A 23,889-nucleotide genomic window follows, 5' to 3' on the forward strand; every position below is an offset into this window, starting at 1 on the left:
GGGGTCAGGGCAGTGAGATGTCTCAGGATTCCTGCTGCTTTCGGCCTATGGAGGAGATTTTTTTAGTTGCTGGCTTATGGAATTCACAAGAGTGTGTCTCCTGGTGGGATGAAAGCTCTGGGGAGACACTGACTTCTCTTGGGATCTATTTTCAAAAGCTTGGCAACATGAAGTTGGAATCAAGGCATGCTTATCTGGAGAAAGAGACAAAAACCAGAAGTATCTTTAGAATGTAGATACATCAGTTATAGATGAAAATCATTTGATGCAATTTAAATCTGGTTTATTGAAAGTAATTAAAATATGCAGCCTAGGTAGTGGAGAGGGTGCTGTGTTACACACAGATTGTATCAATTCGTGTAGTTCTGTGCTCTTCTTTCAGTCTGGGTTCCCAGCATCTGGCCTTATCATGATGCCACACCAGCAAGGAGACCTTGCAGCAGATGATGTGCATGTGAAATAGGCTGACATTTTTTCCATGCAAAATTAACTCACTACCCTCCCTTAGCAAGTGTAGGGTTTTTCTCAGGGTCCTTATTTTGTCTTCTAAGCCATTTCTGAATATAAAATTTGTATCACAGCTTTGAGGAAGACTGAGACTATAATACTATAGTAGAGAGGCAATCTCCTGCCATTGTACTCCAGCTTTCCCTTCATATGTAAATAACAGGCCATGCAGACAAGACATTCAGTGATCCAGATCCCAGGGCTTCCTGGCACTACGTATCTTCTATCTATTTGCAAGTTCTTATTCTGTCTTAAGTGCTACTCCCTTGCCCTGCTTCCAAGTAAGGTAAAGGTATTGCAAATTGAACTGACCTTCTGCTGAGAACGCGCACGGCATGTCAAGGCCTAGCAATGAGTGTCAGATCTGTTGATATATAAGGAAATATCTGTAATTTCTTCCTATTTTTTCTCATTTATCTTGAAGTGTGTTTACAGTTGGATTTGAGGTTAAGTGTGAGAAAGAACAATATTACAAATTTTTATGTGTGAAATGGACCTGCACAGATTTTAGTTAAATTTGTTATATGACAAGAAAAGTAGAAAGATATGTGTAAAGAATATTGAGATCTTTGAACTTAGTGGTGTTATTGGAAGTCAAGTACATTTTTAATTCAAATATTATTGTGGTGTAAACAAGATGAATGGAGGGATTGCTTAAAAGGAGCATTCTTTGATGAGACTGGCATCCTCTAGAAGCTCTTGATATGTTCTGCATGTATAGTGTTCAAACATGGAGGAGAACAAAACAGGAAGCCATGATGGGAAATTTCGTGATCTTTTGGACTGCTCTCCATGGGAACAGAGCTCTGAGTTCCAGGGTGTACTGCAACTGAGGTTGACTAAAATCAACATGCCCTTACAAAGTTTGCTTTCTTTTTCAACGGGACAGATAAATCTGAAAAATTAGCAGATACCATCAACCCAACATATCCAGTAAGAAAAATGAACAAATGAGTATGAAAGCAAAATAGCAAACAAAGCAGTAGGTGAGAACCCCTTAGAAGGAGCTGTGCTGGATGCTGTCAAGCTTGGTGCTATGCCAGAAGTGCTGACTTGTTGTTAAGAGTCCTAAAAGGACTTCTTCAGACATCGTCTCCATCAGCTTGAGTCCGTGGAGATTTTTGCAAACATTTTGGTAATTTTTAGAGACTCTTCAGCCACCCTGTGTCACCCCTGCTTAAAAGGAACTGGAAGAGAGTTGTAGAGACCAGTGGCCTTTCCCCAGCTTCTGGTCTCCAACTGACTGGACTAGAGAGCTCCCCTGACCATTTCTTTTTTAAAAAGTCCTCTGCTGGGCCAGTATTTGCAGCCATTCCTTGTTCCAGGAAAATTTGTTTTCAGTTACCAAGCATGATACACTCTTCGATAGTTTTAAGAATACTTAAATAACACACATCTTCCATGGAGACTTTTTCAAGGAGATGGAAATGAAGAAATTTACTTTTCTCCTTCCCTTCACCCTTTCCTAAATGTCACTATTTACCTCATAATTTTTTTCAGTTTTCCTCAATGCATCTGTCAGTTCTTGCTCAGCAATAAACATGAGTGCTCTAGTGTATGTGCCTGTGCAGTCTCATCGAGGTTAGGTTGTAAACTCCTGGAGAGCAGCACTGTCGCTGTAGAGCTTTTCTAGCATAGTGGGGCACATGCCGCTCCTTGGATGTTGGCCAGATGCTGGTCAAATGTGAGTATTACTGAAATAGCAATTCCTAGCAAACTTGCAACACAGATGACTCAGCACTTTTCATTGATTTTATTCCTATCAAATTTGATTGCATACTATTTGTTAGACATGCTTTTAATGCTAGATTATTGAATCTAAGCAGAGATAACAATTTTAGCAGAAATAAGCTTTTAACTAAAATTCATTCTTCAGATATGCTAGTTGCAGTCATCGATTAGTTAAAATATTTCAAAATGCACAGACCAGACATACAGAAGAATTTGTTGCTATAGGCCCATGAAAATTCGAGAGTTTTTTTAATTAAGTGATTTTCACTGAATACTTTTTAATAAACTAAGTTTAAATAACATTTAAAGAAGCACTTTTCCAGGAAGTTTGTGCAGGTGGTATCTGGAAAAAAGAGACAGTTTAGAATACTTCTCCGATTTAAAGAAAACTATAATATTTTTTAGTATGTTATATTCATCCTTCCAGATCCATCAGAGGCTTGGGTCACAAGTTGATGTGTTTACTGTTGCTACTCAAAGATGTTAACTTTAGAATATAGACCTTACTTTACAAAAGGTGACTTTCATTTCATTTCACTGAATTGTAATATTCTAACATAGATAGTATATTGCAATTCACTGATTATTTGCTGGTTATCTATAATACTTCTACAGTGCTAAGAACTGGGGATTCTACAGTAATGACAGTTTATTCCCTGCCTTCAGAGAACCTCATGGGGATGGTCAATATTAGGTAATTACATAATCTCAAAGCAGTGACTAAGCAGTGGGATTGGTGAGGTATGGAAAGGTCTTACATTCCCTTGACCTTCAAGGCTCTGGAAGGTCAACAGGAAAAATAGGTTTGGTCAGACTAATGCTGTAGAACACTGGAAGCACTATGGGAGCATAAGCATAATATTACCAAACTCTCCATTTTTCTGGAAAAAAGTATGGGTATTTATTATTTCATTTGAATTGCCCAATATTTAAAACACTAGGTAGGGTAAATCAGAATACATCAGGGTGAGTTAAACATTGTCCACAAACACAAGACAAAGCATGTTAATCTGCGTATTTGTGGTCTTCCACCTTATACCCTAAAACACTGTGCAACCGAAGTAAATGCTTTATTTCACGGATAATGCTCATAAGTGGCTTATTTAAAGTGATACAGCCTCAATACTCACAAAGCTCTGTTTAAAAAATAAAAACAACCTAATAGAAATGATCAAACAAGATTTCTTTAAGTAATGCATAAGACTGTTTATGTGAAGGATGATGAAAAATTTTGTCCCCCGCATGAAGTACTTTCTCACTACTGGGAGCTATGTACTAATTTTCATTTCTAAAGTCCAGAGATGGTTTGCAGGATTTTAGAGCAATCTGAATAGGGCTGAATTGCTCCCGAGCACTTTCCAATAGCAAGTTTGTCTACTTTATTGCAGGGCCCAGAGGTTCCCCCAAGACCGCCTGATAATAATTTGCTATTTGGAGGCTCCTGTGTCCCTGCAGGAACTAAAGGAGGCTAAATCCATGCCTGATGGAGGAGAAGAGTTCTATGGTTATCCGCAAATTCTGGCCAGACAACATCTTGACGTCACTCCTTAGCTTCTAAAATCTAGCCAAGCAAGAAGTTGCCTTCCAAAGACAAAGCAGTGTGCTCTATGACTAACCCCTCAAAGTGCTGTGCCACTTAACTGTAGACCATCTCCTCAACCAATCAGAATGGCAAGATGGAGCTGATGAGCTCAGCCACATCAAGTCTGGAGTTGGTCCTTAATCAGCCAGTCCGTTTAGACATGTCTGAAAACCATGTCATCTTACAACCTGGGCTGGTTTCCCAGTAGGATTTACAAACTTGGCTCCTTGACTGCTGGAAAAGGTTTTGACAGGGTACAATGGAAACACACCTTCTGATCTGAGAAAAACAAACACAAAACAAATATGTTAACCAGCAAAACTTCCATATCATCAATTTTGGGTTGACTCTTGAAGGGTGGGACTACATTAGATCCATAGACTTATTGGTGTTCCTAAAGCTGTGTCTTTTATAAGACAGTGTTGTAAATTAGTTAGGCTCCTAGGCCCTGGGCCTAAATTCAACTAGAATTATCTCAACATATGTACCTGTATGTATTTGTTCTTGTAGCACTTGCTTTCTGTGCCTACCGAGGGCTAGTAACTCCCTGTTGCACATGCATATAAAGAATTATGTTTTCCTCACTTTTATTCTGTTAGGAATTAAATGGGTACTTTCTGATTTCTTCCAGAATGTGCCATATTTCTCTTGGTATTAGTGAGTGCGTGTGTATCTTCCCACTGGTTACGTGCTTATTAGGCACTTACATAGGCAAGCACAGATTCATGGAACAGCTGGGAAATAAGGTGTTATAAAGGGAAGCAGAGTTTGAATGGCAATTGAAACTATTACACAGAAATTCTATCCTGTTCTTCTTGACTGCCGTGCCTACTTTGCCATTGTACTAGCAACAAAGGTAGGGAACATAGGTGATATTTTTCACAGAACTGCAGAGGTTTTGAACATATTTGCAAAATTATTTTGAGTATACATGACCAAAAATCTTGAATTACATACAAGGCCCCAGGAGCTCACTAGATCAAAGAACAGGAGTCCTGAGAGTTGTCTGAGGTTATTATAAAACTTCACTGAAAGGTCTGTTTTGGTGATCAGGAATAGGATTTGTAAACAGTTGGAAGCAATCACTTTAGCACTTTCTCTTGTCCTTTGTCTACTAATTTTGTCTTTCAAAGATATGCTTTCTCCCAAGCATTTAATTGGCCAAATAATAGCTGCTTTGGGAACTGTTTGTATGCTTTGAAGGCCTAAGCCTACACGTTAATGTAAGCGAAGTCTATTCTACTCAGCATGAGTATCAGGACAGAGAGAATGCAGTTATTTTCAGATCCTTAGAAACTGCTTCATTTATGGCACACTGGGTAGGCAGCTCGTCCCGTGGGACCATCATGGCACATCCTCGGCACTTTGTAGGTCCCAATATAATTCTGTTTCCCTCACAGTGCCACAGTACCCCATTGCTAGCTACATTCATTTGACATTATATTCCCTTTCAACTCCAAAGGAGAAGCTAAGAAGCTCCCGTATAAGTGCTCTGAAAAGCATCTTTCATTCCCTACAAGAAAGGAAATGAACACATGCTGCATAATTACATTTAAAATGTAAGTCATGTTATAAATTCCACTGAGATAAAGATTTGTTATCAAAGCAGTTTTCAAATACATTCACAACTAAGTGAAATCATGTTTGGAGCATTTATTTGGCCACTGGGTCATATTACTGTTATCAAAACAGAAATGCCACCCTATTGTAGAATTCCTATACCTCTTGCAGAAAATGCTCTAATGCTACATATCATGACTGAAAAGGGAAGAAATGCATAATGATATTCTGCAGACTGTTTACTTCTATATCATTGGCCAACCAAGATGGAGTTATGGATCCTGCACTCATCAGTCATTTCAGTCTAGTTTCATCAAATCATCAATGACGTCCTCTGATCCCAGAGGACGAAGGATCAGAATGCATTTGTTTTGGATATTTCCTGAGGCTCAGCCTGACAGGAACATGTGTATCAGATGAGAGAACCAAATCAAACTGTACCCCGATTTGGGTTTCAGCTTGGTCAGGTTCAGCAAAGGCAAATACAGAGAAGCCACCTATGTTGTTCAGAAACTCCTGTGACACAGATATTTCAAACCATTGAGCACTCCCTTGCATAAAACAGAAGCCACCTGGTGGGATCCCTTCATGGCAGCCATTATAATCCAGTGTAGTCCACATTATCTTCACCTTCTAATGCTACATATCTTCACCTTCACTGACTCTGCCATCACAGGATGGTAACCACCACGTGCAGGCTTCTTCTAGGATTATGCATCAGGCTGGCTCTCCTTCTGAGGTGTGTCCATGCTCTTTTTTATGCTCCCTGAGGTTCTAGGGGTTCTTTTCAGTTGAGTTGAGTTTGTTTTGTTTTTCCTTTTCTTGATAATTGTTTCTTCTCTGGAAGGGCAGTAAGAAGAATTTGTAACATGCCATACACAGTAAAGAATAGGGAGAGAAAGGCTTCTCAGCACCACCAGGTTGCTGTGTATACAAAGGTGGCTGCATTCCTTGGCTCAGTCCCAGATGGGAGCAACAGCAGCCTTTGGAGAGCTGAGAAGAAAGCCACAGCTCAAGGAACAGCTGCACCTGTTTGGTCCTCTGCTTGGGACTGCTTTCTGCCTCTGAGGGAATGCTGTGTGCTTCTGCTAGTGGCGAATGTTTGGTTTCACACATAGAAGGGAAAGTAGAAGATAGTACACATGTTCAGGAATGAAATCAGAGTATAACTATCAGTATATCTGCTCAGTCAGGTTTGATCGTGGCATGAGAATTTCAGGTTAAATACCAGCAAGGTGTCAGGCAAAGCATAATAAGTTGGTCACCAATTAGTGTAGATCTGATGATTTCTGCTAATAAGACAAAATTAAGTCTGGTTGACCCAAAATGCCTTTGAGTGCCCTGAAATAAAACATTTAAAAATTAGAACAAATAATATAAATTATAATGGAAAACTTAGATGAGATAAGAAACAAAGGTGAAAAAAAAAAACCTACCTATAATTCCTACATTAGAGACAACTGTTGTTATCATTTGTATGTGCCTTGCCTTTATCTGTACTAGATGTTTTCTCTATACTGCACTTTGTTCATCTTATCCCTCTGTAATAGTTCACCTTTGCTGGATGGTGCTGAAAGGTTCACAGAAATTCATGAGATATATGCTGTCCTGTTTCGTATTTGGTGTTTTCTTTGTGATACACAGGGGTTAAGATGGAGTTGAGGGGCTGGACATGCTGGCCACATCAGGTCTGGTCTGGAGGAGTCTTATACTTAGCTCAGCTCTTACATGATGAGTGTCATGGAGCACATGAAGCCTGCACTGTGGGTTGGAGAGGCTCAGGAAGTGGAAGCCCCCTTGTTCTGATAAGGCAGACTGAGGGCCCTGCTTTAGGGTCCATGCTGTGGATGATTCCAAATGCAGTGAGTTGCTTCCCTGAAGCCTGTGATCACTGTCTTCCTCTTCCTTCACTCTCCCTAGCTAGCTCCTTCAATGGAGGTGAGAGTGTTCATCCAAAAGTGCAAGGTGCATGAAGCTCAATATGCTTTCCATATTTAAGGATGCCTTTCCTTCCACTTGAGACTTTTGGACTGGACAGGGTTCTCTGATGAACTGAGGTCTCCTTCAGGTCATTCGGTCTCACCCAAATTTGACAGAGTTGATGTGCAGAAGTCCCTAGATTTTCCACCATGGAAGGCTTCCTCTTTCAGAGGTTCAGGCATTTGGTCCTACACTGGAGCTCTAGAAAAGTGCTATGCATTAATTGTGTGATGGTGTGACATCCTTCCTGGTAATATTAAGGCTGATGGGCTCCAACATGAGTTTACAACAAATAGATTGTTGTGATTTTTAAGAGACAGCAGCTGTGTGCTTTTGAAGCAAAAATAAAAAAGAACCTCAAAAAGACACAGTAATGCAGGCCTAATCTCTATACTATCTCTACCAGTCACCACATACGCTGTATTATTCACTGCCTATGCTGTATGTAAGTAGATGTCTACATTCTTGTTATCTGTGGCTTTTGTGTAGCATATTTCTTCAGCTGTGGGAACCCAAGCTCATTATTAGATAATAATGGCCTTAAGACCGAGGGCCATTTTTCTAATGTTCCAATAATGTGGTTGATACAGAGGGGACATGATAAAGCCCCGCACTATGTAATTGTATTGGAATACCTAGTCTCCACTTTCAGGAATGTGTTCTCTGAAGATTTCATGATATGTCAAAATGCACAGAGGTGTCTTCACTGAGCAGTCAGCTGGATTGTCTTCATATAGAAACAATGCATTTTCAGATCTATTTGTACTTTTAATGCCTACTAAGTCTCTTCCATGAGCCCTTCCCTCTAGAGTTTACTTTTGCAAGTGAGTGGGCCTTCAGCTTGTCACTAAGATCAGAGGGACTCTCCAGTCTACCGGGGAGCAGAACCCGTGCTCCTCATTTCTATTCATAGAACACTCTGGAAGGTGACCTAACTGGTTTCATTTTTCTCTCTCATGGTTTTTCTTCTATGAATATATATTTCTTTGTCTATCTTGTCCTTCCACCCTCCCTCTTTTGCTTTATCTTAGGATTCAGAAACTATGCTCATATTTCTTCTTAGCTCCTAATTCTGCTAATACTGTTTCCTGAGAGCACAGGCAGCACTGTGAATTCCTATTGCTTCCTGAGCCTGACTTACCGAGGGCTGTTCTTTTACTCTGAAAAGCTATTTGAGGGTGTGTTTTTAGGGTGACTCTTTTAAGAATCTTTTGTTTTGAATGGGGGTAAAATTCCTCCATATATATGCAAAATGTTTGGCTTCCTGGAGCCCTGCCTTGATCTTCATTGGAAGATACTGGATTTGAAAGAGGAGCACACTTAAACTACTAATAAGATAGTAGTGGTGATTAGTTAAACCTTACATTTCTGAACTCCTGAACTTTAGAAAGGAAGACACTGGTTACATAGCCAAGGGAATAATACTAACACTATCTTTCTGAGTCACACTTTGGGCTAATTACACTCTGTTATAGCCTTCAAATTATGCCCTAAATTTTTAATGTAAGTAGATCTTTGCTTGATTTGTGTCTAAGACTTAAATACATCAGCATCATCCTTGGTAATATCCCAATATGTTTTTGGTTCTCCTTGAGAAGATCCATATTATTGGAAGCTTTCATGCTTCCTTTTGTCTCCATGTGAGTTATAAGCTTTGGTGTGTGTTGGGAAGGGATGTCGGGCTAAAGGATTAGTTCAAGGGACACCATACTGTTGCTATACAGGGACAACTTTGGATGGATGTATTATGCATTTAGATTCCTCAAGGAGACACATCTGCTCATGGGTGCCACATCTGGGTGTCACTGTGATCCTTTCAAAAGGCTTTGCTGCCTCTCCCTTATAGCTCAGGATCCTTGTGCTGCTTGCCACCCTGTAGTTCTGGTCTCTCTGGGGAGGACCAAGCTCTGCTGGGATGGGATCTCAGCAGGTCATTTCTGGATGTTGTGTCAATGCATTTCCCTTTCTCATATTTAACGCAAGAAAATAGGCCCAAGATAAGACTTGTGTTCTCTTATTATGTTCAGAAGTTCAGAGCTGGTCCACATATGAGTGATGAGTGAAACTTGGAATTCTTCACTGTATAGCCATGTTTGTGCAATGAGATCTGTGGTGTATTTATCAATTTGTGATGTAGTTGATCATTCAGAGCCAAACACATATACCAATAAAGACAAGAGTGTCTGATCTGTGGTCTCCACCGTCTGGTTTTGTCATGAATAATTATTCTTGCACAGACTTGAGGATATAATTCAGTGTTAAGATTCCTCAAAGCACCTTAAACAATTTGCTGGATGCTGTTGCTAGTAGCAATGGAGTGTTTTGCAGCCCATCCCCTGTCCTTTGAGGCGGGACTAACATTAAAAGGAGGAGAATGTCACTTGAAGCCCAGACTTTGAAGGGGCAACCAAAAATCTCAGTACTCAAAACAAATAGCATTTCATACAATATTTTAAAAAGATAAAAATGAAAGCAAATTCTATGATTAAAATATTAACATTTTAAATTAAGGCAGTATCATGTGGATAGTGTCAGAAGGACGGCAAGAAGAGTCTGACAAATTCAGGGTTAGAGCCCGTCTTATGTCTTTCCTCAGAATTCTGATATTTTAAGTCAGATATTTGCACTCATTTGCATTTTGAAAAATATTTCATGAAGGTATTATCTATCTCTATGACTGAGGTTTTTCATATTCCCTTTAATATGTGCCCAAGGCAAGGACCCTTCCTCCACAGGCCAGTTCTGGATGCAGAGCTCCTTATGGCCTGGCTTTTGCACAGACCTCTGGCTTTTGCAAAGCTTAGCTTTGTACACAAGTGGCTTGGCTGACTATCATTCTTCTTTTCCTTCCTATGTTCCGGGCCTCAGCATTCTCCCTCATTCTCCCTCATTTGCCCCTAGAACTTGGTTTCTGACTCCTTTTTACTCAGGCAGCTCAGCATCTCCAGCATTAACCATTCTGCCCTGTCTAGTGGCATATCTGAGAGATACGCACACTCATTCTGTCTCTGCAATTTGAAAGCATATGATTGAGATCCCGAGTGAGGACATGAATGGAAAGAGACAGACAGAGACAGCAAAGGAGTCTTCAGAAATAGATAAGAAGGTAGGAGAACTTCTCAGTAAATTTGAGGAACAACCCAGGAGAGAATATTGGATATATTTTAACATTATTTTTGAAAAACATTAGATTTTGCTTGATTCTCCCACATTTGGAGATTTATTATTATATTTGCTAATTTAAAGATATAACATTAGAGTTTTAAAACACTCCATCTCTTTCAGCTTATTCCTTAAGACCATGAGTCCCTTTTGTAATGTCTGCATTTGCTATGTTAAAACAACTCATACCAAGTGCCTTTAATAATCCAGGCCCCATGGATTATATTCTCAGATTTTAAAAGATCCTAATTGGTGCAACAATCAATTTATTCTATAGGTGGGAAAATTGATCTTTAGAAAGGACATAGAAGGAATCCAAATCATATCCCTAATGTGCCAGAAAGTTTTTACTTCTGGCCTCCTCAAAGTCAGGACTCTTTCTAGCCTAAGGTTATTGCCCATCTTGTGAAAAATGACCCAGCCATTTTCTAATTCCACAAGAGGAAATGCAGCATGGGTCTCATACCTCTCCTGTGGGGCCCAACTATATCAATCTCTGGAGTATCTCATAGGACAGATGTGTATTTTTCGTACTTGCATCTGTAACTCTTTCATATCCATGGAAAGCTCCCTCTTTCCAAACTGGCACACTTAAAGGGGACAAAATTTTATAGATCTCTAGGGAGTCTTCTTAAAAATATAAGTTGGCATTGATAAATGGCATTTTTTCTGCGCGCCTCTAGGGGTTTCCTAAAGTCGGGGACATTTTTTAGAACTTACCTTGTGACAGGCCCCTAGGTGTAAACAACTTTGTTTCTGTGACCAATGCCTTGCATTAGTCTTTGGATAGCTCGGGTCACATGCATTCTTCAGAAACATCACAGAACAAGTCTGTCCTGGACTTGGGAAGTGTAGATGAGTTACAATAGGGAGGTTAGCCAAAATGATTAAATTCTTTTTCTGACCCAATGTTTATTTTCTTGACTGTCTTGATAAGTTAGAAGAGACAAGAGTTTTGGGATTTGAATTATTCACTTGCTGCAATTTGAAGTCCACTGAGACAAATAATAGCACAAAGTATCGTTTACTGCAGATTGCCAAGGTCAGAGGAGCCTCGTGTGTCTCTCAGCATAAAGCCGCAGAACTGGGCAGCCCTTTGGTGTCCTGGACATGCAGTTGGAGAGAGGTTTGGAGAGACTAATTAGTATGAGACTTCAGAGAAAAAGGGTTGAAATACATCCAAAGAGAGAATTAGATGAGTCTTTTGCTTCCCCCAGGGTTGGGTGTGTGTGTGTGTGTGTTTTCATATATCTGGATACATTAGCCAGAATGGAAAATTTTCCCAGGGAGATGAAATAAAACAAATCTCTGATGAAGAAGACTCCATGGGACCTTTAACAATGAAACTGCAGGATGCAGAGAGGGCACAGGGATGGGAATGAAAGTTCAGATTAGACTCAGCGTGTGAAGTCATATGTCTCTGTTGGATGATGAATGTGTAATCAGGAAGTCACGTCTTACTGGGAATTCAGTGGCAGTAGTCACTGAATGACATTGAAAACCAGCAGATGAAAATACTTATTGGCAATTTTGTAAGCTCCTAATCATAGATTGTTCAGTGCACAAATGACTGCTTTGGCATCATCAGCTTGTATAACACTGTCCAGGACACTGCAGATGTCTATTAAATAAGTGGTGAGCAACTGAATGAATAGATGATCTTATCTGCTACTTGGTGGTGTCTTCCTGTGGTTTTCGTGACATAGAGGGTACATCTTTACTTCAGTGAGCTTTAGGTATAAGGTAAACTTGCCTCTGACTCTGGTAGGTAGCAGTCCACCTTTCTATTTGAACTATGTATCACCTACTACTTTTGCCATGTCTGTTCACTGTGAAATTTAAGCTCTTCCCCCATTGTTTCTATTTAAATCTCAAGGCAGTTGCATTTTGAAAATTCTGCCTGGTTTTGCAACTTGGGTCTCAGGTATGCCAGTGTTCTCTGATGAGACAATAGTGTCTCACAGGCCTATGCTATCATTTCATAGTGACTTTTGTTTGGAGAAGAATTAGCAACAAGAGGAATAGGAGATCAAAATGAACCAGGATGTGAAAACTGAACTCAGAAGTATTTGGTCTTCCAATGCAAGAGAGAGGAAAAAGGAGGAAAAGCAGAGAAAGAAAGAGGCCTTTATTGTGCCAGGGGAGGGCTGCCAAAGAGACGCAAGCACTCTCTGAAGGGAACAAAGAAAACTGGAGGCTTTATATAGAATTGACAGGTGTGGAGTTAAAGGGGTGGGCAGAATGATGCATTAACAGCTGATTGGGGGAGTGGAGGCGCATACACAAAAAAACAGGAGATTCAACTTTCAGTTTTGCCAGAAGATGAAAGTCAGTGCTGAAGGGAGGCGCTGTGCAGTACCCTGAACTCATCAAGAATAATTTTGAAAAAAAGTAGAACCTCAGTGACCTAAAATCAGTGGTCATTGACAAGATTTGAAGCTCTCACTGCAGAAGAGGCTTTCTTGGGGAAATGTATGGGGTGTCTGATGTCACAAAGAGGCTCAGAAGATTCTAGGAAGGAGGCAAAGAGTTTGTGATATGTAATGAACACATTCAGCATGACAAGTTGGTACATGTACACATCATATCCTATTGCTGTTTACTTCCCTTCCCTCTCTTCTCCCTCCCCTCTTCTCCCCTGCATCCCCTAGGTCACTTTTCTATCTCCAAAAGGTTTACCCCCCTATTTAATATCATTTGCCTTTTATTTTGCTCTTTAAATTATTTATACTTTGAGTTTCTCATATAAAAGAAACAATGTGATATTTAACCTTGCGTATCTAATGTTTTTCATTTAGCATCATGGCCTCAAGTGGCATCCATTTTCCTTCAAATAGCTCACATTTACCCTTGCTCATGCTGTTTTCTTTTACCCACAATCTTGCCAGCAGTTGTTTTTATGAGTACTTGATGATAACCATTCTTGGTGGAGTAAGATGGAATCTTAATGTTGTTTTGGTTTGCTTCTCTTTAATGGCCAAAGAAACAAATATACACTTTTGGATCTCTGTTCCTCTTTATATGGACCTTATATTATGTGCATGAGCAAGTGTACACATGTGTGATAGTAACTAGATTCTTCCTAAGAATCAAGTCCTTGCTTCTATCTGGGAACCCAAAACCTACCAAAACTGAGTGACTAGAGATGAGACCAGAGAATCTGCATCATTTGAATCTCCCAGATGCTCAGATGTGTGCTGAAGTTGGGGACCATCACACAAGCCCACCCACCATGGAAGGTCCCCTTCCTGGAGACTTGGAGGCCAGATGAGATGAGGAAGGAGCCCCTGGACACACTTGCTCTTGGCCTGCTGATAGTTTTCCCTGGTGCTTTTGCTGATGTGTCCCTGTCTCTCCTTCTCTGCACCAAGCTCCAGTTGTTTTTGATGGAAGGTCTTCTTCATGATGGTGAGTGCACAGGAGCAGTGACTTGGAAAATACAACCCAGGAGCACAGGGGTTAAAAAAGCATTTAAGGGCTAATTTCACTATTCTTGATACAAGCATAGTTCTCTGTGAGGAAATAGCTTCCACTTTTACACTATCAGCACAGTGAAGGATTTTGGGAAAATGGTCATTTAAACTGAAAGTTCCCTGTGTATTAAAAATATGACTGGTGTGATAAAGATGTGAGCAAATAACAGAGGAAGAAAATATCTCCATATTTGTTATTCTCACTAATACTTCATACATCTACTGAAAAGCAAAATCTCCTAAACTTTACCATTTGAAGAGAAAAGAATCCATTAGAAATTTGGAATATTTTATAATCCACATAACTTACAAAAAGCAGAAATACCCAAATTGGACGGGGTTAGACTCAGTGCTTCACTTAATTCTAAATCAAAGTGATTAGAAATTGCAGTATCATTAAAGTTTACTGAAAAAGGTCAAGTTCACTAGCTCAGTTTTCCTTTAAAAAAAAAAAATGTTATCATAGAAGTACAAAGGTATCAGAACATATTGTGTGGCTGAGATTTTTGTAGCCCAAGAAATTACTGAGGTAATTTTTTTCCTTTCCCCCAAATTCTAAAGTTTCTTTTGGAATTTCATATTACATGATTTGATCTGCAAAAAAGAAGAGATAATGGAACTTACAGAGGAATGATTGAGTCATCATGTTCTAATAAAAAGTGTTCAAATTACATTTTGCTGCATAATGAATTCTGCTTCAACTTATTTTGACATAAATAAGATTGGGCAAGAGAAACCAGAAGTAAATCAAATAAATTAATAAAACTATCATAGCTGCTTCAATTTTGTTCCCAGACAGTGTCTGGTTATTTGTATAATAAAACTTGCTCTTAAGAATTTAAACCCTGGCATGTCACTTGGTAGAAAGTAAACATTTAAAGAAGAATTAGAAAATTCTTGGACTTGATTATAAGTGCCTTCTAACTTCACATGTACCAGTCACCCTTTTGAAAACTACTGAGGTGAAACTTGAAATCTAGGAAAGTGAGTTTCCATTTTTGACTAGAGATTTTTTTAAAAAAACAAAATAAGATTGGAGATACAGACATGCATGCAGTCCTGATGATTAGCTGCTCTTCATGTTTTCTTAATTACACACATTTACTGAACACAAGATTTTTGCATTTTGTCTAGACGAAGGCTCTGTCTCCACTGGCATAATATACCATGGTGTTTGTGAGTCCTGAGCAAAATTGAATTTTCATCTCTTCTGCTACTTTTAGAGCTTATTAACTTGCAATACAACCACTTGGAAAAATACAATTTTTCATGTTTCATATAACTCTGGCCTTTGCCTAATACTTATGTTGCTTGAGCAATTTGTTAAGCACTACTTATCCCGTGCACTGAACACTAATTATACTATATGTATTGCCAGTAAGGATGATTTTAGATACTTCCTTTATGTAGTGTCTCTCAGTAATCAGGGTGTTTTGCAACTACAGTAGTATCTGTGTTTCTCACAATGGATACTCCTTCTCAAAAATGTTGACTGTAAAAGGTAAATCACCAAGGTACATCTAGAATGTGTTAAATTTGTCCAAGCCCAAAGGAACTGATGGGAGAAGAGAAGTGAGAGCTGTAGAAAGAACTAGTGCATGGACTGGTCTGATAAGTGTTTTCCAGACCAATAAGTACTCTATAGTCCCTGGGGTACGAATGATCAATGAGACCCCTTCAAACTATTGCTCCTTGAAATCTGTGACCATCTAGGTTTATCAGAAAGTATTTAGCATAGCTTTGCTAATTGAGAAACTTAGAATTCTATTTTCTGATCACCCCTTGAACATGAGGTTCAAATGAAAACCAAGGAAGAAATTGAGTGTTAAGTCATGAATTTAAAAACTTGAAACACAAGTCTTCAACTATTCAGGCAGCATATAGAAGAGTTGCTATCACAGAGGACATGATTCCAGTGGCCCTAGATCTCCATATAAAAGGCACAATTTAATGTAAATGACATATGATAGATTTGTGCTAAAATAAATTGAATATCTGTGAAGTGAGCTAGAAACAGAATAGACGTGGTCCCCTCTTTTTGGCTTTTAGTAACCCTGGAAAGGACCTTGTCAAGCATCCAGGAAAGCCCTAACTTAAACCATAAATAGACTTCGTTAGGGACAACTTCAGAAGAAAGGGTATCTGAAGAAACTTTCTAATGAGATTTATTGAGGTCCGCTTTTCAAAAGTGGTTTGCCTACCACAGTCTCAAACAATTCTGTGCTTTATTACCATCAAATTCCCTCTAACAGACAACTTAGCAGAAACAAAATTTTAGAGAACTCAAAAGCCCTGTGATAGAAATTGTGACAGACAGGATTTGATCTCCTTAGGTCAAGCCTTGTAGATATACATGACCACAGTGAAGAATTTGCTGCAGACTCAACTAAAGCAGTTACTTCTATACAAATAAATTGCCCCAGGCTGAAGCTCTGCATTTTCCTTTGAAGGTGAAGTTTTAAAATTTAAAAAATTTCATTTCTACTAAAAGCATCAAGGATATTTTAGAATTATAGAAAGGTTTTGAAAAATGTTTTTTAAAAGAACCTTTAAAAAGTCACAGATACTACTGAAGTTTCCTTCGAAGGTGAAGCATCATGAACCAGAGGAAAGTTGCTTCCAAAGCTGGTGAAGCTGTTGGTCACCTTCCCGCTTGGCACTCAACATTGAATGGCTCAGAGAAAAGAACTGCTACCTGGGCACTGCCTTAATTATTTCCCAAGCCTGAGCTTACGGGCCTTCTGGAGTTCCCACTGTGGCACAGTGCCTCTGACTGTGTCAGCTTCCTTCTCCTTAGCAATGCCTGTCATCCATTGCTCTGTCCCAGCCCAACAGTCCCTAGAGTCCTGCCTCTCGAGTCTATATGCCATATGCCTTTGCCTGACATACTGAATGAAGAAACTGTTCTTTCTTTTTCCCTATCATATCCTGCTACCTTTCTATCAAAGTTTCTTCTTGGCTTGACTTCTCAACAGTTTAGAAATGTCTTTGCTTCTAGAATTTGCTTAGCTTGTATTTTCTGGATCACTGGGTACTTTTCAGTGGGTGAGATAAAAAGGAGACCAGGGAACCAGGAAGCAGATGTATTTTGGGTGGTGTATGTCTGTAGAGCTGGAATTTGAAATCTCTCCGTATGAAAGGAACAGTGAATGGGTGTAATTAGTCAGGCTGATGAAGTAGTGAAACCTGTTAAGCAATTTTTCTTGACTGGCTAAATGAAAAGCATTAGTATCCATTTCTGCAGAAAGTCACTGAGGACAAAACAAATGTGGGTTGAAACAAAAGAAAAGATTTGGCATGGGCTTGGACTCTATTCTAGAGTAAGTATTGCTTGGGTGGAATGTATGTGTTTCTTTCAAAATAAAAATCAGTGACTTGTAGGACTTCTTCATGATTTGACTTCAAGAGAATGTGTAATGTTTTGTGAAATGGAAAGGGCTCTTACAAAGGCTCAAACTGGCACTTTGCATGCCTGTAGGTCTGTTGTTCCTTTGAGCTAGGCGCTTTCTCCAGGTCAATTTCAGGAGCAAGGAATTTCAAGGGCTGACCTAAGGTTATCTATCTCCCATCAGTACCTCAATCTGCACCTCCCAGGGAGGGTGTGAATCTGCCCTTGGCCAGCAGACCTGCTCACCTCAGAGTGTCTAGTAAGAAATTAATAAGCCTCTGGAGAAGAAGTTTTCCTGCTTTCCACGGGACTGAAAAATAATATTCTAAAATCATTTATGACAGCCAGTTGAAACCTAGGAGCCAAGTTACATAAGATTCAAAAGATAATGACTTGACATCCAAACATAAATCCGCAGCCTCACTGGAACTTGACTGTTAGCTTTACTGTGTTTTTCACGCAGCAAGACCAAATTTATCCAAGATCAGTTGAAGTCCAGAGAGCTGCCCAAGGTGCCTAAGATGCTGTTTTCTTTTCTGTCACTAAATAGCCAGGAGACTTCAGATAACATCTATGCTTGTAGGGGTTTTCTGTTGCTGAACTTCAAAAGAGGAAAAGTTGCTTTTGGTTTGGGGAACTGTGGAAGGACTAGGTACACACCTTTTCTTTAAAGGAAAGATTGTTTGTTAGCATTAGTTGAGGCTATTTCCTTGATGTCACAGAAACAGAAGGATATGTGATCCTGTTTTCTGTCCTACTTTATTAAGGTTTAAATAAATGTTACAAAGAATGTTGAACCTATTTTTAAGGTACTCACCTTAAAAAATCACAGAGTAGAATAGAAAACACACAGTCTCATTCTATTGCAAGTAGTTAATAATGAAAACAAGACAGCCAAACCCACGCATGTAAAAGAAGTTGAGATTCCCAGGTTTATCTGTTAGATGGCATTGACAGAGTCAATTCTTTCTAGAAAGAGAGAAAGGAGACTTTGCATTTTGTTTGTTATGAACATGTGCTAAATGTGTCCTTTACCATTATCTCACCCAACTTTGCCTTTAGTTAATTTTTCAGGAGTGAGAAAGTGATAACTGGAGAATTTGAGTAACAACCTCATATTCCAAGTAGAAATTTGTAGAGAGGAGACTCAAATGCAAGATCCACAGTGTCAGAGCCACTGAGGACTTCCACCTGGTGTTTAGGTAGCTGTCCACCACTGCTGCTGAACCCATAGGAGGTGGGCTCTAGTCCTAGAATACCACACTCTGTGAAGTAGCCTGACCCCAGACACTCATTTCAACCCATGATAACCGGAGGGTTGAGTCTTTGTCATGATAAGCCACAGAATATGAAAGATTCCTTTCATCTCTTGGTAGTTGTTTCATTGACAAACTTTCCTCATTCACTGTTAACAGTAATGACTTTTTAAAGGTTCTTTTAAAAAACAATTTTCAAAACCTTTCTATAATTCTAAAATATCCTTGATGCTTTTAGTAGAAATGAAATTTTTTAAAATTTTAATTTGGATATAGCTTCAATGTATCCTTAATAGCATATGCTAAGGGTATAATTTTCTCAGTTATCAGCAGTGTATTCACTCATTTTCTGTTGCCAATAACAGAACATGACAGAATGGGTGTATATAAAGAAAGGCAGTGTATTTAGCTCACAGTTCTGGAGGTTCAAGTGCTCATATCTGGTGATGGTCTTTGTGCTGCAGACACTCTAGGAGTAACACAGCATCCCATGGCAAAGAAGACCATACTCCTGTGTGTCTTTCTCCCTCTTCTTTAAACCATGAGTGATCCACTTTAATGACCTTATCTAATCCTAGTCACTTCACAGAAGGCTACCTCACAATGGTCAGATTCAGTTTCCACCTTCTTTTTTTTTTCACCTTAATACCTCACCCTGGAGGTGAAACTTCAGAATCAATTGTGAGATGGTATTGGGAAATAAAAATCATGGTGACTAGGATTCATTTTGGGGGAAAAATTATCATTACAGTGCCATCATTACTCTTAGTATGGAACCAAATCATCAGATGGAGTTTGAGTTTACTATCAGTCCACAACTTCTGCTCTTGAGGGGCCTTGGGCAGGTCACATAAACTCAACCCACCGTAGCTTCTGCTCTGAAAATGATGTTACCAACACTTTAGAAACACCAATGACCCATTTTTTTTTTTGTTGAATTTATTCAGCCCCAGCTGCTATGCTCAGCACTTGGTATCTATCACTGAGTTAGAAACAGAATGAACTGAAAACCTGCTCACTATAGATGTTTTGCATGTTCAGTGATTTTCAGTGCACATGGGCTGTACAGCATGGTGGCTTACATCTTTTGTGCTCAGTTGAGGTCGGTCCTGTGTGCCAATGTCTCCTTTTTTAAATCAGTTACTTGGCACCTCTGATTAAATTACTCAGTGGAACTTGGAGAGAGATAGGACTCCCTTGCACTGACTGGTCAATTCTTTGCCTGTATCCTTTGCCAACCTTATAGGACAGGTGCTGAGCTAGATTAGGGCCTATATGTTACGTCATTTTCAGATCTTTAACCCAACAGGTCCTGAAGGTCTTAGGGTTCTTTCACTCTGTTCAGGTGGAAATCACAAATTGGCAAAGTACAGCTCTTCTAGCCATCCTCATGTCATTACATTTCAGTATATGGTACTGGATGCCAACAGCTGACAGCCAGCACAGGTGCTGGTCACTGCCCATGCCAGCATCCACTTTTCAGCTCTGGCTTGTGCCAGACACTGTGCTGGTCTCTACTACTGGTCTCTGGAGTTCTTCAGTGCGAACAGTTCTATTATCTATTGCTTTTTCTTTTGAAATGTTCACTCTGCCACATTACTCTGGATAAAAATCTCAAGTAGATTTGCAGTACTTTTGGAGCTCACACTATGTGAGAAATAATTCATGAGTAGGTTTAGAAGACAAGCAAAATAGCTTTGTTTATTTTAAAATGAAAAAAGAATAGGGGCTGGGGATTTAGCTCAGCGGCATAAGTGCCTGCCTTGCAAGCAGGCAGTCGTGAGTTAGATCCCTGGTACTGATAAAAAGACAAAAAAAAAAAAAAAAAAAAAAAAAAAGAATAAAAATGAGGATACAAAATTTCAAAACAATATAATAGGAGATTAAAAATGGTTAATGTATTACATAATGTTATCTTCAAAGTAGTTGTTCAGATTACAAGATACAGACATGAAATAATGATCGATGAAAGCACAAACCATTCTTTTTGATGACCTAACAAAGATTAGTAGTATAATTACCTATTCCTTTTTTTCTTTTCTCCTCTACCCCATTCTAGTAGCTCTTTATTTTGACAGGGCCTGTGCTATAGCACAGGGGGATCAGTACATGGGAGGGAGTTCTCCTAGATTAACTGGAGAAGTGGTAGGGGAGGCACTACTTCTATAACAGTTTCAGCTCTGAAATCAGTCCAAGCACAAGCCTGGGGTTGGTGCAGGGCCTTTGGATAGCCTTTGCTATCATGCCAGCTAGCCACTGAGGGGGCAGAGCTGAAACCAGGGAATCTAATAATTTAAAAAGCTGGCAGTGGGGGCTGGGAATGTTATTAAGAAAGCCAGATTCCTCCCTCCCTGCTCTCAGCCATGCCAGGGTACCCACACCCTCCCTCAAAAGGCAACAGCAATATCTGAAGTAGTGAAAGCAAGAGGGGCTCTATGCTGACAGTCTGGCTGCACTTCTGATGGACTGGGGAGGTGGTAGCTAGGGAGGACACAGAAGCAGATGTCCCAGCCCACTGTGGAGAGATGGGGTCACAGGGAAGTCAAGGGGAGGGGCATGACAGTTACTGGCCAATCCGTGTCCTTACCAGCAAGCACTGGCAAAATGAGTCAGTCACCTCTCTGTCTCATTTCTGTGAAGGGACCATTTGATGAACTGCTGGATTGAGAGACTATTTTTTTAGCCTTAGCTTTAATTTATTTGTCCTGAACAGAGAAGATAGACCACAATTTTCTGACTTTTTCCCTCTGTCTCTATGATCTGTTATAGCTGACCATTTGAATAGACTCTCTTAGCTAAAGAAGCAAGTATATTGAGATAAAAAATATGGTCATAGTTACTTTTATCTTTCCTTGCTAAGACAAAATACCTGGCACCCAAAGTTAAAGAAGGCAAGGTTTTGGGGCTGGGGATTTAGCTCAGCGGCATAAGCGCCTGCCTTGCAAGCAGGCAGTCGTGAGTTCGATCCCTGGTACCGATAAAAATGGAAAAAGACAAAAAAAATAATAATAAAAAAAATAAATAAATAAAAATAAATAAAAAAAGAAGGCAAGGTTTATGTTTTACAGGTTAGAGGTTTCAGTCCATACTCAATTGGCTGCAAGGCAAAATGACAGGGCTGAGGGGCAGAAGTTCATGGCAGCCACACACAGCAAGCAAGAACAGCAAAAAGAAAAGACACACCTTCTTCCTGCCATTACACTGTATGCTGGCTCCACCCCTGGGCAAGTGTAGCACTGACACCACCAGTGCTAGACAATGAACCAATCACAAATGCTACATTCAGCTGCATCCATGATTGCATGAAACTTGGGGGTGCATCTGACACAAACCATAGCAAATATTAAGGGATTTGGAATAAAGTGTTAAATTAAGTGATATTCTACTTCCATGATGTCTTCAGACTGTGCCTTAGAGTCAGCTGGCTACCAATAGGTACATTTTAACATGCTGCTTTGGTCATCTAACAAATGTTAAGACACAGGGCTCCTCTTGGTCATGCAACAACCAAGAAAGAGCCCTGAATGTGTATGATAGTCTTGTGAACTGTATCCCATGAAATGCTTCTCAGTCATCTTCATTGAAATATGCAGACTGGTAGAGTGCTAGAAGCATAAGTTCAAGATGCCTCCTTAGATTATACAATGACTTTGAAATCATAGATTTTATTTTTAAAATGTGCATTGGTTATCTAATTCCATGTAATGAACTGCCACCCCAAAAGGTGATGGCATAAGAGCAGTTTAACTTTGCTTGTGGTTCTATGAGTTGAGGTTGTAGTTTTCTACATGTGGGATGCCAGTAAGAAAGCTCATGATGGGCTCTTGTATGTGGCAGGAGGTTGGTGGCTAATGGCTGAGAGTTCTATTGAGATAGACAGCTAAAGGCCTCTTATCTCCTCTAGTTAGACTTTCTCCTATGGGTTTCTGGGCCTCCACACATCCTGGAGAACTCAAGGTGGTCAAACATTAAATTTAAAATGCCACTATTATGCAAGAGCATGAAGACAAGGAGGCACAATTTATGGAAGGCTACCAAAATAATTAGCCCACTGCAACAAAAGAATTTTGCACAATATTTCAGGAATACCAAACTACAGATTATGTTTTAGTATAAAAATATATCCCACCCAAATAGTCAAGTTAAATAAAATCACGGAAAAGGTGACAATATTCATTCAGTGGTTTCACTTAACTTGTGCATCATACCATGAGTACCAGCTGGGAAATGAGCTCTTGGAGTGCCTTCTTTTCTGAGATATCAGGTGGAGTCAGGGAAATTAGTAGGGATGATCTGGGAGGTGAGAGAATACAGCTGTAATGGTTATAGATGCATGTTCTTGCCTCACGACTATGCAACTCTTCTGAATCCCAAGCAGTTTTTGTTGAGTTCATGTTTGTGTTTTCATCCTTTAGATTACAGAATTGAGAGTTATAAGTAACAAATTATAGTTTGAAAAGAATCTCATTTTATTAAGATGCCCAAAGCTATAACTTAATTTGTTTGGCATAGCTAATAGATTCTAGGATTTGTTTTTTTAAGAGTTCTTTACTTCCATATGTCACAACCAAACTACTTTCCTGATTGATGTTAGGCCAGTGTGGTAGAAATATGGATATGGCTGAAAGTGATATAGGTGTCAGTATCCCAGCCTGATTCATTTCCCTGGTAGTGGAGGAGATTTTTTCCTATATGATGTAAGAAGGATACTTGGAAATAGCACAGCAGCTGGAAAACAAATCATATATTTAAATGTATCTGCCCTTTTTAAGTCAAAGTCTGCAAATTATCCAAAGGACATTTTTTTTTGCTTAAGTTATCTGAGCTTTGCTGCTGAGCAGGACTGTATGTTACACTTGGGAGAACCCAGAGAAGGGATGCCAGCAGGAGATTCTCACCAGCTTCACAGGACAGAAAAAATGTGGGTGCTTCACTGGTCAGCTTGGCTCCCGCCTCTTGCCTCTAAACTTTCTGGATGTGAGTCCATCTGGTATGTCTCCCAAACTAACATGGCCAGCTCTAAAGCATGATTTCTACAACGTAAAATGGAACTTCTTCTTTCTGCTTGCTATATCCTATTAACAAAAAATGCCAAATATCCAGAAAACTTGAAAGAAAGAATTGTTCCATGGAGTCATCTGGATGGTGTACATGTGCTTTTCCCATCAGATTACCAGTCTGTGTTAGAATCATCTCAAAATGAGTTGAGGAAAAGTATAGAGTTCAGTGTTCACAGTTTATTTGTTCTTT

At 39.5% G+C, this 23,889-nt stretch overlaps 1 protein-coding gene across 6 annotated transcripts in view; it reads left to right on the plus strand.

The window, feature by feature from the left end:
* Ntrk2 (neurotrophic receptor tyrosine kinase 2) overlaps positions 1 to 23,889 on the plus strand; it is a 346,711-nt gene that overhangs the window by 185,469 nt on the left and 137,353 nt on the right. For 2 of the 6 annotated variants that reach the window (XM_063243709.1, XM_063243714.1), the window contains one exon: positions 3,627 to 9,547. The exons of the other annotated variants lie outside the window; for them this stretch is intronic. In XM_063243709.1, the coding sequence (XP_063099779.1) occupies positions 3,627 to 3,655 (29 nt within the window). In that variant the 3' untranslated portion in view covers positions 3,656 to 9,547. Of the gene's footprint in view, positions 1 to 3,626; positions 9,548 to 23,889 lie in introns of those variants that run through there. 6 annotated transcript variants of the gene reach the window in all.

The sequence above is a fragment of the Cavia porcellus genome, unplaced genomic scaffold, assembly GCF_034190915.1.
Source record: "Cavia porcellus strain 051 isolate PalLab524CR breed Dunkin Hartley unplaced genomic scaffold, mCavPor4.1 scaffold_2, whole genome shotgun sequence".
Taxonomy (NCBI): Eukaryota; Metazoa; Chordata; class Mammalia; order Rodentia; family Caviidae; genus Cavia; species Cavia porcellus.